Source organism: Hydra vulgaris, chromosome 14 (assembly GCF_038396675.1).
Source record: "Hydra vulgaris chromosome 14, alternate assembly HydraT2T_AEP".
NCBI classification, from domain to species: Eukaryota; Metazoa; Cnidaria; class Hydrozoa; order Anthoathecata; family Hydridae; genus Hydra; species Hydra vulgaris.
The window spans coordinates 34062501-34080000 of NC_088933.1; the positions used below are offsets into that span (position 1 = coordinate 34062501).

Here is a 17500-nt window from a genome sequence, read left to right on the forward strand (position 1 = left end):
TACCTAATGGAACTGGCGCTACCATGGCAAACGCTACTGCAAATGTTTTAACAGAATATAATAGTGCTCAGAGCTTAATTGCTGTTATTGTAGATAACACAACTTCTAATACAGGTGCAGATAACGGTTTGGTTATAAAACTCGAAAAAATTCTTAAAAGAAGTTTGCACCTTTTAGGATGTTTGCTTCATCAAGTTGAACTTCCACTGCGACACATTATATGTGAATTAGATGGAAGCACAAATGGTCCTAACTCTTATAAGGGGCCTATTGGAGATGCTGCATCTCATCAAACTCTTCATGAACAGCTATTGGTTGAGTTTGTTCCCATATATTCGGAAATAGAGTTGTTTGTTAGGAGTGAGGTTATAAGTGATCTTAGTGCAGACCAGCGAAAGCTTTATGAGTACTGTGTGGGTATCTCAAAAGGTTTTATATCTAAAAAATTTCTTTCAAAAAAACCTGGACCAATTTTTCATGCTAGATGGCTAACTCTAGCCTTAAGAATAATGATGGTTTATGTTAGGACTGATAAACCATCTCCTGAGTTATTAGTAATAACTAAATATATTGTTCAAGTCTATTGTGTAATGTGGTTTGCTATTAAGCGCTCCGGAAAATACAAAGATGCTTGTCAACTTTTGTACAAAACCATTCAATTAGTCAAGCTTCAAGACAGCAGGATTCAGAGCATTGTTTTTAAGAACATACAAGGAAATTCATATTGTTGTTTGCAAGAAAATTTCCTTTACTGCATGCTGCTGGATGAAAATCTGAATATAAGAAATCAAGCCCTCAACCAAATCCTTAAAATAAGAGCATTGAAAGAAGACATTACTTTTAAACCAAAGCTTAAGCCGAAATCCATAATGAAAATAAATTTTGATGCTGAGTCTTGGGATTATCTTATTTCTGTTGATGATATTCAGGTTGAGCCCCCAACAACTCTTTGCATAACGTCAGAAAATCTGAGAGAGGCTATTAAATCAAACATAAAACTTTGTGTAATAGATATGCCTAACAATTCTCAATCTGTGGAGAGAGCAGTCAAATTAACCTCAGAGGCATCTAAACAGGTTTATGGTTACGAAAAGAGACACAAATTCATTTTGACTAAAACCCAAAGTCGAAGAGAGAATAAAAGAAACGTAAAAAAGTGTGACTATTTTATAAAATAAATGTCTAGTATATTAGTTATACTTTTTGTTTATTTGTTTTTTTCTTTAACTGCTGAATGAAATATTTACTGTAGTCAATAATCTAAGTATAGTTCTATTGATATTAAATTCCTAATTACATAGACTTCAAGGGCCGGTTTTCTAGGGAGGGGAGCAGTTGGTGAAATGGATACAGGCTCCACGATTTAGGGGCCCCCAAACGCTAATGAACTTCCTATTAAAACTTTTTTTTTTGTAATTAATTTAACAACTATTCAAAATGACTAAAAATACGCATAAAGTTATTGTAATTATTAAAAATTTGGTTTAATCTCAGTTTTCAATAGTTTTTCTGTTTTTATTTTTGAAACCTTTTTTTTCAACCAACTGCAAAAATTCAAGAAGCCTGTTAGTATAAAATTATATTTATATCTGTGGGCCCCTAATATTATTATTGCACCCGGGCACCAGAAGTAGAAAACCGGGCTTTTAGATCGCTAAAAAATAGGTTATAAAACATATCAAAATGGCTGAAAAGTGTGATTATTAAATCCAGTTTCCCGAAGGGAAAATAACTTTAAAAAAAGTAAATGTTTTTGTTTTGTGTTATTAACATTGCAATAAACAAATGCCAGGGTGACTCTTTATGATTTAAAAAAAAAACACCTAGTAGGCAGTGGCCTAATATATATATATAAAATATAACATATCGCTTATGTTAAATACATATACATACACATATATACGACTTATTTTGAAAAAAAAAAGATAATATTTTGTGTGGCCACCACCATTTTTCATTTCAAAAATTGTACTGTTCACTTTTTTTTGCTCGCCAGTGTATATATATACATAAATAAAACTCCAAACATTTATATGTTTATACTTATGTCAAATAATGAGGGTTTGCAAAAAATTGCGATGATTGGAGGCTGGGAACAAAAAGGACCCAAAATTTTCGCTTCCCTGCCCCAAATGTGAGAGTAACATGTTGATGAAGTATTTTTTGTACTATTCTCAACTAGACTTATATTCATCGATAAATTTTAAGTTTCATTTAAGGATATTTTAGCGTTCAAAAATTATGACCATATAAAGTTTGAACCCCTCCTCAATTTAAGGGGGTTGCAAATTTTATATGATAATAATTTTTAAACGCTAATAGATAATACTATGAAACTTAAAATTTATCGATGAATATAAGTCTAGTTAAGAATAGTACAAAAAATACTAAAAATATTAAAAAATACTTCATCAACTTGTTGCTCTAACGTTTGGGGCAGAAGGGCGAAAATTTTAAGACTTTTTTGTTCCCAGCTTCCAATCATCGCAATTTTTTGCAAACCCTCATTATTTAACATAAGTATAAACATATAAATGTTTGGAGTTTGCTCCATGTCTGGAAGTTACCTCGAACACCAAAAAATTCTTTCTATGCTTCTGTACATATATATATATATATATATATATATATATATATATATATATATATATATATATATATATATATATATATATATATATATATATATATATATATATATATATATATATATATATATATATATATATATATATGTATATATATATATATATATATATATATATATATATATATATATATATATATATATATATATATATATATACATACATTTCTGTCGTCCGCACACGCTTCAAAATCTCTTTTAGGTCTTTTTCTGATGTAGGACGATGTGCAGCAATTTTTCTTTTCATAATTTGCCAACAATTTTCAATCACATTTAGATCAGGTGAATTTGATGGCCAATTGTAAAGAAATTAAATATTGTTGTCTGAAAACCACTTTTGGACAATCTTTGCGGTGTGACAAGGGGCTGAGTCTTGTTGCATAATTGTTGCTCCTGAGATGTTCATGTGGATTTGAAGCTTAATTTCAAGAACCTCCAAGTACTTTTTGGCATTGACCTTTTCCTCTTTATCGAAGATGTGCAGTCCACACCGACCACATGATCTGGGGTGGCTGTGACGCCACCCCAGATCATGACGCTTGGTGGATGTTTTACAGTTTTGATGGTGTATTTGGGGTTGAATCGCTGAGAGGCAGGACGTCTGACATATTTGTAACCAGGGCCTCGTAGCTGCTGAAAGGTACTTTCATCTGTGAACATGACTCTCTCCAACCACTCGCTTGACTTGTCTTTCATCGCACGGCAAAACTTCAATCGCTGGAGGAGTTGTTGTTTCGTGATTAGAAGTTTCTTCGCTGGTATGCAAGCTACAAGACCAAAGTCATTTTACAGACGTCTCCTAACAGTCCTAGCACTCACTTGAATACCTCTGTCACTAGCTAGGCTTGCAACGCGTGCAGAAGAAGTATGCGGACAAGACACAACAATGCTCTTCAAATAACGATCATCACGATGATTTGTTTTTCGTACTCCCTTGCAGTACACACACACATATATATGTATGTATATATCTATATATCTATATATATATATATATATATATATATATATATATATATATATATATATATATATATATATATATATACATACATATATATACATCTATAAATATATATACACACATATATATGTATGTATATATCTATATATCTATATATATATATATATATATATATATATATATATATATATATATATATATATATATATATACATACATATATATACATCTATAAATATATATACACACATATATATGTATGTATATATATATATATCTATATATATATATATATATATATATATATATATATATATATATATATATATATATATTATATATATATATATATATATATATATATATATATATTAGTAGACAATCACTTAACTAAATTTTTTTCCATATGACACTGTGTTTCATCAACAAAGATTCATCAGAAATCTTTGTTGATGAAACACAGTGTCAAATGGAAAAAAATTTAGTTAAGTGACTTTCTATATATATATATATATATATATATATATATATATATATATATATATATATATTTTGGGCAGCCATAAAACAAGTTTGGGTTACAATACCTGACCGTTTGATAGCAAATTTAATTGAGTCGATGCCGCGTCGATTAAATGAAGTGATGAAAAATGGTGGTGGCCACACAAAATATTATCTTTTTTTTTTCAAAATGAGTCGTATATATGTGTATGTATATGTATTTAACATAAGCGATATGTTATATTTTATGTATTATATTTTTAATTGATTAATAATACATAATTTACTGAAAAATTGTACTGTTCACTTTTTTTTGCTCGCCAGTGTATATATATACATAAATAAATATGTATATATATATATATACATATATATATATACGTATATATATATACATATATTTATATATTTATATACATAAATATATATATATATATATATATATATATATATATATATATATATATCTATATATATATATATATGTAAATATATGTATATATATGTAAATATATGTATATATATAGACATATATATATATATATATATATATATATATATATATATATATATATATATATATATATATATATATATATGTATATATATATATATATATACATATATATTTATATAGACAGACATATATATATATAACTATAGACATATGTACATAACTATAGACACATATATATATACCTATAGACATATATATATATATATATATATATATATATATATATATATATATATATATATATGTATATATATATATATATATATATATATATATATATATATATATATATATATATAGATATATATATATATATATATATATATATATATATATATATATATATATATATATATATATATATATATATATATATATATATATATATATATATATATATATATATATATATATATATATATATATATATATATATATATATATATATATATATATATATATATATATATATATATATATAGATATATATTTAGTCGGGGATAGTGCAAATCTGTGTAAAAAGCTTTGAATAATACCGCGTATTTGCACTACAAATTTTTTTCACTGGAGAAGGTTATAACTTTTGATTTTTTTCATTTGAAGATATTTTGGGTTCATTTTGACATATTGTGTTTTATTCATGCGCTTTACAATGTCAACAATAGGTATTTGCTGTTAAAGTTAATAATTTCCAATTATACAGCCATTGCTAGTTACGCGGATTTGCACTATCTTCGACAATATGAATGTTACCGGTTCTAAACTTTGCAGGGTTCAATGCAGGCATATAACTGAATTGGCGTAACCAGCATCGTTTTATCTAATAATTTGAGAACTTAACAGCAGTTAGGTTCATCCAATTCGCCACCATTATACCCATGCCACATTACTGATTTTTTGTCAAAAAAGGATTTCAGGCCCTCATTAACAAAAAGAATGTCAACAATATATGTTACAATATGCTCAAACATATGAAGTTCTGGAGGAGGGATAGTATCAAGAATAAATTTTCTAGGATCTTCCTCAAACAAATATGGATTAATAACATAAGTGAGTAATTTCGTTGTCTTATAAAGATATCCTGCATCTTGGCACCGATAGTAACCTGAACTTAAGGGTACTGATAGTAATCTGAACTAAAGGAAGTAAATGTTTTGAAGTCAGCTGATGAGCTTATTTTACTAGTTCAATAACAACATGCTTGTTTTCCACCATGACTCTATCATAAATTTTTTTTAATTCTAAAATTCAATGTTTAATATTGTAAAAAGTTAATAAAATGAGGTAAAGTCACTTTCTGATATGTTAAGTTGTGCGTTTATGAGCTTTAGGCCAGAAGCCACAAAAGATTTGAGCTGAAAGATTAAATAACTTAATAAGCATTCCACGGTTATGGTTATACTCTTGCCAAAATCCGAATAATCAACTTATTCACTCCTGAGTCTCATTTCTACTTTGCTTCCTAGCTTTGTTTCATCAATCATAATTGAATAAAATTCTAATTTTATTTCTTCTTATTTGCAAAATATAAAGTATATAAGTTACTAAACCTTCAGTGAACCTTTTCCTACATCAATTCTAACAATAGCGTTCATATAATCTAATCAAAACTCTAACAATGCTTTCATAGGACCTATTCCGCGTAGATAGCATATTTCTCAGACAAGTTTTATAAAATCTTTAATGTGTATAACATCTTTCAATACTGAGTTTTTAGATTCATATTCCATTTACAAAAAACAAATCTTTTTGTAACTTTAAAACTTTTCTAGAGCATGGGAACGCTTCATAACCGTAGCAATAGAATTTTTTTCAACACATTGTTGTGAAATCGCATATTGTAAACAATGTGAGTTAAAATTACCTATTATAATTATTTTGAAAATAAATAAATTGATATACCGCCGTTTGAAAATATATTATAAAATATCTAAACACCTAGACAAACAAGATTTTTTTGTTAATCTTTAAGAATATCACGAACAACAGTTTCAGACAGATCGTAGTTTTTCTTGATATCAAATAATGTATCAGTAGAGACTACTTTATTTGTTTGGAGATTAAGTTTTAATACTACAGGTAGCAGTGATCCTCCTAAAATTAAAGCAGAATATTGCAGCAAGTAATTTTAAATAAAAGTCTACCAGTGGATGATTGCAACAAATTTTCAGCCTTTTCTAGAAACTTTAGAACAATTGAGATTATTTTCTCTGACATCTTTTTATCCTTGGAAAGAATAAGATTCTTAGCATTATGAACAGCAGATGTTCTGGTGCATGGGTGCCTAATGCCCTTTCCATCTAATTGAAAACAATCTGTGCAGTTTGAGTTTAACCTTTCAATGCAGAAGATTTCATTTCATTCAATGATGTAACCTTTTAAATTAAAAATCTTATGGCTACGTTTTGTCAGATACCATAAAACACGTTGAACATAAGTATTGATCACCAATTGGAGCAGCCCTTCCGATTTTTATAAATAACTCTTGACCACATCTCCAAACCACTTCAATCATTTTCAAAGGCTTGCTTGCTGTGAACAAGATTATTTGTATTTTTAGTGAAAAATTTTAGAAAAGATTTATCAAATTAATAAAATATTTGTAAAATATAATAAACTTTTTCACAAAGAGAGCATTGGTGCTACAATAACGAAATCCCGTGGGAAATGCATTAATATCAAAACTAAATTCTTCGTGTAAATAGTCTCAAACTAGTGTCGCCATTGATGGCATACTACAAAGAGAGTAGTTGTCCGTTTTAGATTCATTATGATTTTTCCTTGAAAGATGAGCCAGTTGATATGATATATATTTTATTTTAGGTAGGTTTTTAAAGTAATATCTACTTTTATTATTAATAAATACAAATGTTTATAAAGTAAAAATGTAATAAAAAGAAAACAAAATTTTTTTTAAAATTTTAAGTTATACAAATTTCAACAGTTAATAATTCTAAACAAGTCATCAACCGTTTTAAGAGCTTTATTAGCAAAACTGTTAAAGGTATTATTATATATTAAGTTAACCACATTTTGAAGATAAAGACAATGAAATGTCATGGAGGTTTCTATGTTACCTATAACAATAGATAGCTAAAATAATAAAAAACAAAACAAGTGCTATAATACGGATACAATGTAAAATGTCTTCAAACGAACATTTTATATACATAACTAACTATTATGGATATAAAATAGCCGTTGCATATCTATATTGTTGCTAAGATATTTTGCTAATTAAGAATATGAAAAAGTGAAGCTACTTCTAGCACTTCTGTAGACTTTTTATCACCTGAACACATGGATTTTATATTTTTTATCACCTGAACACATGAATTTTATATTTTTTATGGCAGAACTAAGGCCACGGTTGTTATAGGTAATCTAGCAAAGTGTACTAACCAAAAAAAATTATTTTTGGCAGCTTACTCCTTTCCAGGCCCTTGCGTGTTAATGTTTTTTTGTTTTTGTTTACAATCAATGTTTATTCTATTATGAATTTCAAAAAAAATTAAAGAAGCGAATATTGTCTTACAAGATACTAATGCTACAAGTAAGAGTAAAATTCAAAATATAGCAGTTTTAAAGCGTGGTTTCAAGAAAATAAAAAATTTAATATGTTCATTTTTTTTTCTTTTACTGTAGAAATCTACCTGGAGCACAGAAAAAAAAAAGTATGGGCCACGTGATCATATTTGTTATAATTTTTTAATCTCTAAATTTTTTTTAAAATCTCCAATTCTATATTTCTCAAAGTTGCTAAAAAATGCTCCTCAAAGTAGCATCGGTATTCCATGCACAAACATTTTCACAAAATGGGCCAAATTTCAAGACCCAATACCTCCTCAATAAATGAAAATTTTCAACAACAAAAAGAGTAGTTGCTTCTTCTTATTGTTTTCTACAAAATATCTGAAAACGAAGGCAATTTAAAGATATCATTTTCATGATTTGCCTATTTTTCAATAATTTCTCTTGCAATAGCTCTTAAGCAAACTTTTTGAATATTGTATTGTTGAATACTGTTTAAAGTATGTAAATAATTATGTTCTCGTAAAAGTTTTTAAGAAATTTGTTCTTAACAATCACAAAAGTTTTATGCCTTTTTAATCATCAAATTTCTATTATTTTGTAAAATAGATTAAATTCAGACAAGTTCAAATTCCGAAATTTTATATGTTCATACTAGCGAGAACTGAAGATGATTAAGCAAAAACATAGTAGTTGGAAACTGGCAGCTAAAAAAATTTAGAAAACTCTACATTATGCAGAAAAATCTATTTCTGCATAATGTAGAGTTTTTTGACTCTCTAATAGAATTTCGTTAATTTGTATAAAGTTTTTTTAGTCGAATTCAAATTTTATTAAAAGTTTGGCAAGTTAAATCTTTTTTTTTTTTCTTACAATAGTTTTAAAGGTTTAAATTATGTAGTTAACATTTAAATTAATTGTCGTTAACTTTTAATAATAAAGTTAATTTTGTTAAATTTAAAAATAAGTCTTTAATACTTATTTTTTATTTCATCATTTATAATAAAATAACAAATGTTTTCGTTGATTTGAAACTTTCATAGTTATATTTCTTTCGCTGTATTTTATTATTAAATAGTTTTATTAAATAATTACAAGCAAAAAATATTTCTTATATTTCTTTTTAAGTTTAGCGTATATTTTTGATCTTATTTGTTATTTAAATTTTTTAATATATTTTAAAACCCACAAGTGTTACAAGACTTGATAATAAGACAACTTCTTTTGCTCCAACAAGGTTTTGCATTATTTTATTTTGTATTATTTTATTTTATTATAATTTCTTTATTATAATTTTAACAAACGGCAAGTATATTAATAAATGAATTAAAAAAATTAATTAATTGAAAAAAAAACAAAAAAAAAAACGTTTTTGAACCTTATCTTTTTCAGAAGGTAGGACATTTAAAAACTTTTGAATTACTTCAATGCCATATGATGTCCAGACTTTATTGTTTGTATTAGTCGGGTAATCTTGTATTGTAAGATTTGCAACTTTTAAATTGTAGTTGTCTTCGCATGTAGAAATGACGTCAAAAGTTTTGTTCTTATTATTCGCGGGTATAAATCCTACATTGGAATTTCCTCCAATAAACATTAAATCGCAACCTATTATGAAAAAAATGTAAATCTGAAGAAAAAAAAAACTAAATGAAAAAATATATATAGTTTTGAAAATAAACACATTTATTTGTTATCTCTTATCACAAGAAAATTAACACTAAGCAGTAATCTCAAACCTTCATTCTTCATAGATGTAAAACAATGTATAGAAAATGTTATATCTTGATAGAATATTAATGTCCCGTTTAAACATGGAACACCGTTGTTATCCGATTCATCACCAAATTCTTTTCTCATAATACCTACCCCATTAACGGACCATAGTCGGATTAAAATAATTAACAAACAAAGCTCTTTCATTATAGTACTGACTGACTCACAATAAAGTTTTTTTTTAACTACAATTTAATAGCAAATCATGTTGCAAATTTTCATTTAGTTACAGTGCTTTAACTTTGTGTTTGTTTATAACTTAACTTTTAACGTTTTTCTATACAGAATACTCATTCAAATATCTATACTTTTCATTTTTATAGTTAGTAATGCAATAGCTAACAATTAAAGTTAATTATGCTAATTATGCTGATGAGCTAACAATAAGGGTTATATTTAAAGCTTATACGCTCTTTAGTTTCAATTAAAGAGATTAAAAGTCAAAATTATCATTTTCTTAAAGGCTTATTACGTTAAAAATAAATACTTTTCAATAATAGTTTATTTGTTATCTAAACTATACACATTTTATAGCACATTTAGTTACTCAAAGAAAATTTGGAAAATATTTCTTTAAAGGGGTTACTGGCTGCGTCTTTTAAGAAAAATATTACCAGAGAATAGTGACGTAAAAGAAGTTACGACTTTTTACTCATGCTTAAAAGAAACCTTGTTGGAATGCAAAAAAAATGTTCAGCATCGACAAAAATGTTCAGCATCATCAAAAATGTTCGACAAAAAACATGATTAAATCTAAAGTTAAAGAATCAATCAATTGAAATGCCATAAGTAGTATTTAAACATTATAAAGTGTTTTATAAATATTATTTGTTACAAAAAAGAAACTCTCTTTTGAAAATCTTTATTGTATTCTGTTATACTCTTTATTGTATTCTGTTATTTTATCTATCTATCTATCTATTTATGTATATATATATATATATATATATATATATATATATATATATATATATATATATATATATATATATATATATATATATATATATATATATATTATATAATTACACCCGGCTGCATAAAGTGTTGTTCCCTTCATTATTAAAAAAAAAAAAATGTGATCGGATGATTCTGAATACTGCCGAATTTGATATAAAGGTTCCCGTTTTTATGCTAAAATATCACCCCAAAAAAATTGAATGTAAGGAAGTAAGAGGGGGATGATATATATTTTGCATCAACTTTAAACCACCCAAAAAAAAGCCAAAATATTTTGCATCAACTTTAAAGCCCAAAAACAAAAATTTTTTAAATTGCACGCCAGCAAAAAAACATGATCTTTTACACGTAAGAATATAAACAATTAAAAAAAAATTAATAAAAAGAAATATTTTTGCGTGCTGCCGAATTTGAATTGATTATTTTCGTTTTTAGCCTAAAATATGTCAAAATTATGATTTTGTAGGAAAGTCCAAAGAGATTAGGAATTTTATATTAATACGAATTATTTGTTATGAACAATATTTTTTTCTGTAAAATAACTGTAATAATTTATTGTAATGTACTAACTGTAATTGTAATGTACTAACAACTGTATTGTAATGTACTAACTGTAATAATTTATGTAATAATTTAAATAACTGTAATAATTTATTTGAACTTTTTCTATATGTTTATTTTTATGTATATATTTTGAACGTAAAGTAAATGCAATTTTCATTTGCATTTTTTAAAGAAAGATTTTTCTAGTTTTCCAAAAAAAAAATTTCTAATGACCGAAAATAATAATTAAAAAATTTGATGACGGGATGATAGCTAGAGAGAAGTTTTCATTAGATTTTGAATCTCAGAATCTCAACTAAAATGAATTTTTGCAAATTATCTATCCTTCTTATTCAACTAGTTTCAATTCTATTGTAAAAAGTGCTTTGATTTATTACGGCTTTTTATTATTATCTGGAATTCTTGATTTGAAGAATTCAAAAAGGTTTTGTTACGGTTATATTATATTGTAAACACGAGGTTCTTAAAAAAGTATCAACCCGAGCTAAGATTCTTCTCAATTGAGGCGTTGCGAACGAAAGGGGCACACCAACCAATTTTCGAAAATCCGTTTTCTTTAACCATTTTTTACTTAAGTCTGTCATCTACAATATAGCACATAATCAACGTGTCAGTGGGCCTCTTTCTGACTGAAAATTAATCAAATTTCAGTCTAGAAACTTCAAACGCGATTTACTCAAAACTTGATTTTGGTTGGTGAGCCCCTTTGCAATTTTCAGTCTAAAAACTTCAAACGCGATTTACTCAAAACTTGATTTTGGTTGGCCCCTTTCGTTCGCAACGCCTCAATTATTATCGTAAAAAATTTTTTATTAAAACCAATTATTACATGGCGCCCGATGCAAAATAAGAAACTTGAGTGAAGAATATTGCGAAGAAATACATTTATTATTTATTGACTTCAGAAAAAGAATCGATTCGATTTACAAAATCTTTGTTTATAGTTGACTTGGTGTAGGACTCGAGTAGTTTCAACAAGTGTTGGTAAGAAAAATATTGTTGCTTTGTTGATTGATTAGTAGTAGTAGATTTGTTGTTGATGTTGATACATATTTCATTGTGAGTATTGTGAATATATATATATATATATATATATATATATATATATATATATATATATATATATATATATATATATATATATATATATATATATATATATATATTCTTTTAAACACTCAATAATTACATAAATTGTAGGTAAAAAAAACAAATAAAGAAAATGCTATGTGTGTTCTTGTACTGTTCTTAGAATGTTTTCTTCCATCAAAGTTCTAAATAAAAGTCTTTGTTCCTTTAAATTCCATAATTGGACAGATTGTTTTAAAATTGCGGCGATATTGGCATCTAACACTCCCCTAGGGCGTGCAGTTTTAATTTTATTGCCCTCGATCATACATTGCAGCATATTAATACCAAATTGCTTGCATATTAGCCATATCTCACCAACAAATAAACTTTGGTTATTTATACACGGCAACTAAGTCATTATAATGGAGTAACATATAGGGTCATTAAGTAGCCTGATAAATAAGTTTAATTTGTTATGAATAAGAATGTTCAATACAGAGTTTACTTTGAAAAAAGAATGGAGGTAATTTTTACTATGCTTACAAATATTAAAAAATGATTTTAAGACAGATCGTCCAACTTTATCAATATTCTGTAGAAACTTTTTGTTGCAACCACCCAGTTCTAGTCCGTATAATAGCGTTGGAATAGCTAGGGAATTAAATAAATAAATAATCGTAGCCGGCTGGCAGAAGCGAATTCCGTTTCTTAGAAGAGCTTTTGCAACAGATAAAAATTGCGTTATCCTTTCATTTATATTCGTTTTTTGGAGTGTTGCCGTCATAATTTTGTTCTTATTATCCCAAAGGAAACCAAGATGTTTTAAATTGCTTTGAAACTTAATAGGAGCGTCGTTAACATAAATCACGTTATTGATGATCGAGCTTACTCCAGATATTAAAAATTCAGTTTTTTCTGCATTTAGTTTGATAAAGTTTGATATTACATACTTTTCGACGATGTTAATAAGATTTTGAAGACCAGATATAGTTGAACTTTGCAAAATTATATCATCCGCATACGCAATGACACCAGTGTATACCCCATTTATTGAAGTTCCTACTTTGGATTCTGAGACAATTTTCTCTAAAAGATTTTTAGTATAAATATTGTAAAGATGAGGCGAAAGTATGGACCCTTGTCGAACTCCCTGAGACAACCTAAACTCTTCTGATGTGCATCCAAGATATGATACATTAGCAATACTTGCCCGATATAACGATGAAATAGTATGAACTACCGATAGTGGGATTTTTTTCTGATAATATAGTTTCTCAAATAGTATTTCTCAGTTACAACGATCAAAAGCTTTGTAAGCATCTAAACTGCATATATATACAGATGAATTGTTATGCTTATAGTGTTTTATTGTTTCACTCAGAAGAAATTCTGCGTGAAGGGTAGAGCTATTTTTTTTAAACCCAAATTGTTGTGAATGACTCTCTGTGATATCTGGACATATGTGTACAATAAGATATTCGAGAAGTTTCGTAAAAATAGGTAGAATGCTGATTCCTCTGTAGTTATTTGTATTTTTCAGTGATGTTTTATAAGACTTAACTAATGGAATAATTGTGGCTGTTGATAAACATTGGCGAACTTTTCCATTTGTTAAAATGCTGTTATAAAAAGAAGCGAGTAACATTAGAAGATTGTTACTGCGAGATTTTTTAAGATGTTCAGCACTTATTCCAAAACAATCGTAGGATTTATTATTTTTAAGATTTAAAATACATTTTTCAATATCAGCTGTTGAAATTAACTTTGAATTAGGCTCTTTACTTATATGTGGAACTTGTTGAGGATTAAATTCGTTATTTGTACATTGCGGCGTATTAAGTATTTTTTGAAAATGATGGCGAAATTCTTCAACGATTTCATTTTTGTTTTGCAATTTATTAGTTGTAAAGAGTCGAGTATTATTTTTGTTTTTTATTTTGCGAATATTGTCCCAAAACTTTTGAAGATTAGTATTGCGTAGGTATTCGATATTTTTAGTTTTTTCGTAGATTTTTTTGTTATGTGCTGCTTTAACAGCATTACGGAAGTTTTTTCGGGAATAGATATATCTTTTGTAGACTACGCATTCTACTGACTTGTTATAATCGGATTTTTGCCATTGCTTATAGTGAAAGGATAGGTTATCTTTACATCTTTTAAGCTCTGGTGTCCACCAAGGTTTTGAATACTTACATGTCACTTGTTGTCCAAAACACTGTTTAATTGCCAAGAGAGCTGCATTTTTGATTTTGGAACATGTGATTTTAATTTCTGCTTCTATTTTTTCATCTATAAATGTGTAATTGCTAAATGCTATAGATAGATTATGATTATAAAAATCAATAAACTTTTCATTCTTCCATGCATGTTTTGGAACTGAATCATACTTTTCCATTGTATTATTTATTTCGTTAGATAAGCTGCTACCTCTAAGGTTGACACTTGTGGATACCGGAAGGTGATCACTATTATTAAACGGTGAAGGAGAAATAACTTGACAATTTGTAAAACATAGTTCTGTATCTTTTAAAGATGCTATATGGTCAATGTTAGAAGAATTTAAAAGAGTTTTATGTTAATAGGTGTAGGTAGGACCAGCACCATTGACTATATCGACAAAAACCAACTCGTTTGATTTAATAAAGTTTGTGAGATGTTTTGAAAGATTGTTCGTGTTTTGTTGTTACGAAATTCTAAATCATATATTTTATAAGGAAATGACTGAAAGTCTCCAGATATAATACATTCTGCTTCATCCGCATAGTTGTTCATGATTGAAGTAATTGTATGTAATTGAGAAGAATATTTATCGTACGATTCATTATTGTTACGACAGCATGAAAGGTAAACCCCAATAAAAATTAAATGACGCTTGTTTATTGTGCCTTTTATTGCAAGAATGTTTTCATCCTCATGTATTATATGAAAAGACGACATACCTTTTTTAATAAAGAATGCGTTTCCTCCATACGGTCTACCGTGTGTATTTTTTTCTGCCGCATGAAAGATAACATTATGTGTTAGTAATGCAACATTATCTAACAGAAAACTCTCGATGTTTAGCAGCCAGTGCTCCGAAATAAAAATAATATCGAAATACTTTAATAATTTAGAGATATAATACGAGTTCGATTTAAAACTTTGACAGTTAAACGCACAAAGTGTTTTTATTGTTTTAGTTAAATTTAATTCTTTTTCTCCCATTATGATTTATAATTTGATTGTTGCATGAATGATGTAGAGTGATTTAAGAATTGTGGCAATTGTTTTTCAATACTTTGATGTGTTTTTTTTATTGTTAGTGTTTCACGGTGCATTCTAAACGGTTTGACAATAATGTTATTATCCCAAACATCGGGTTTAAGTACCATTTCTTTTTGCTACTTTTAATTTTCACTTTGAGGGATCGGTTGTACATGTTTTCTCTGTTAAGTTTGATGTCTAAAGGCGTAATACCAATTTCTTTTTTCATGCAGTTCGAAAGATCTTCTTCAGATAAAGAATTACAAACACCGCCTACAAAGACTCTCGAATAATACGTTGCCCTGCAATTGAGCTTCTGTTGTTAACGACTTTATTTCCAAAAACGGATTTTATCCTCTGCTTATCTATTTGGCTATTTATAACTCTATTATTTTTTCCTATCACTTTGAAATCTTGATAGTCTGCAATAAATTCGTTTTCTTTTTGCGGTTCAGGCTTAAGCAATTTAACCACGGTTGCGTAGGAATCTATACTTTTATTTCTACAATCAACTTTCAAACTAGAATCCTCTGCAATGGAGCATACAGGAACATCTTGCAGTGTATTTATTTGGTTTGCGGAATGATAATTTATTGAATTTGAAACGATAGATTTTAAAACTTCTTGTGGTTTACTGTTACTTGCGTTAATAGATTGTGAAGCACATTGATTTTTCACAATTTCGCTATTTGTTTTTTGTAATGCGTCGTATTTTTCCTGTAATAAATGCAAATCTGCCATGATTTTTTTATTTTCCGATTGTAATGCCTTTAAGCGATCGATAATTTCTTTTAAGATCGATGTCATATTTATATCTGATGATTGATAAATTTGTGGACTAACTTGTTTGGAGATAGAAAGCAATTTATTGAAGTCCTTATGGAGTTGATTTTCCGCTGTAGTAATCGACATCAGATAAATATCATTAAGACACGTTATTATCTTGTACCGCTTTCTAAGATTTTTTTCACTTGGTCTTCTGCGTCTAGAATAATGTTTAGCAACGAGAACTGCTCCATGTCAAAACGCTCTAATATTTCTGTAAACAATTCGACTCTTAATTTAAAAACTTCAGCCTCATTAAACTGCGAAAGCCCATTGATAATGACTTCCTTTGGATGGGAACAAATTTCCTCTTCATTTATTATATAGTTCTCTACAATATTGTTACTCGACTCTATTGTTAAAAACAACTCACCAATTTGTCTTGGTGCCATATGACATAAAGTTTAAATACATCAAAAATAAAAACTTGTTTTTTGTATTTTTTTCTGAAATAAATCTCTTCTGAAAAAAAACACGTCTGTTCGCCGCAAGATCAAAATTGTATTTTTCGAACTTATAACAAGAGTGAGCGAGAAATTTGTATAGAGAGAATTAGTTATGGGTGCAATATTAGGTAGGAAGGTAGCTAGAAGAAAGGCATTAAGAAGTATCTTTCAAAAAAATATTGTAGAAATTAGTCAAGCTTTAGAAGACCCTGAAACTTCACAGTCCAAGTTTATAGCTTTGAAAAGTAGTTTAGGTGACTTTATACCAATTTAAATAACATTGATAAAGAAATAGTTAATATACTTGATCCAAAACGGCTGTTTCAGGCGAGCTTTACGGCTTCTTGTTATTTTTAGAAAATATTCACGTAAAGGGTGTTACTAAAACCTTTATAACTTTTATAACATTAGAGATAATTTTGTTGTGTAAAAAGAAATAAAACACCAATAAAATG

At 27.6% G+C, this 17500-nt stretch overlaps 2 protein-coding genes across 4 annotated transcripts in view; one reads left to right on the forward strand and one right to left on the reverse strand.

Moving 5' to 3' along the window:
* The window catches only part of LOC136090746 (uncharacterized), a 2996-nt gene extending 1735 nt beyond the window's left edge, over positions 1-1261 (forward strand). For both annotated transcript variants that reach the window (XM_065817631.1, XM_065817630.1), the window contains exon 3: positions 1-1261. This exon is cut by the window's left edge and continues 632 nt beyond it. Coding sequence is in view for 1 of the 2 variants with exons in the window: in XM_065817630.1 (XP_065673702.1) it covers positions 24-1178 (1155 nt within the window). In the remaining variant the exon portion in view is untranslated.
* The window catches only part of LOC100210178 (uncharacterized), a 44878-nt gene extending 34625 nt beyond the window's left edge, over positions 1-10253 (reverse strand). The window contains exons 1-2 of one of the 2 annotated variants that reach the window (XM_065817201.1): positions 9900-10253; positions 9539-9768 (exon numbers count right to left, since the gene is read on the reverse strand). In XM_065817201.1, the coding sequence (XP_065673273.1) occupies positions 9539-9768; positions 9900-10083 (414 nt within the window). In that variant the 5' untranslated portion in view covers positions 10084-10253. The remainder of the gene's footprint in view (positions 1-9538; positions 9769-9899) is intronic. The other variant, XM_065817202.1, reaches the window with a different exon arrangement.
* Positions 10254-17500: the final 7247 nt, after the last annotated feature.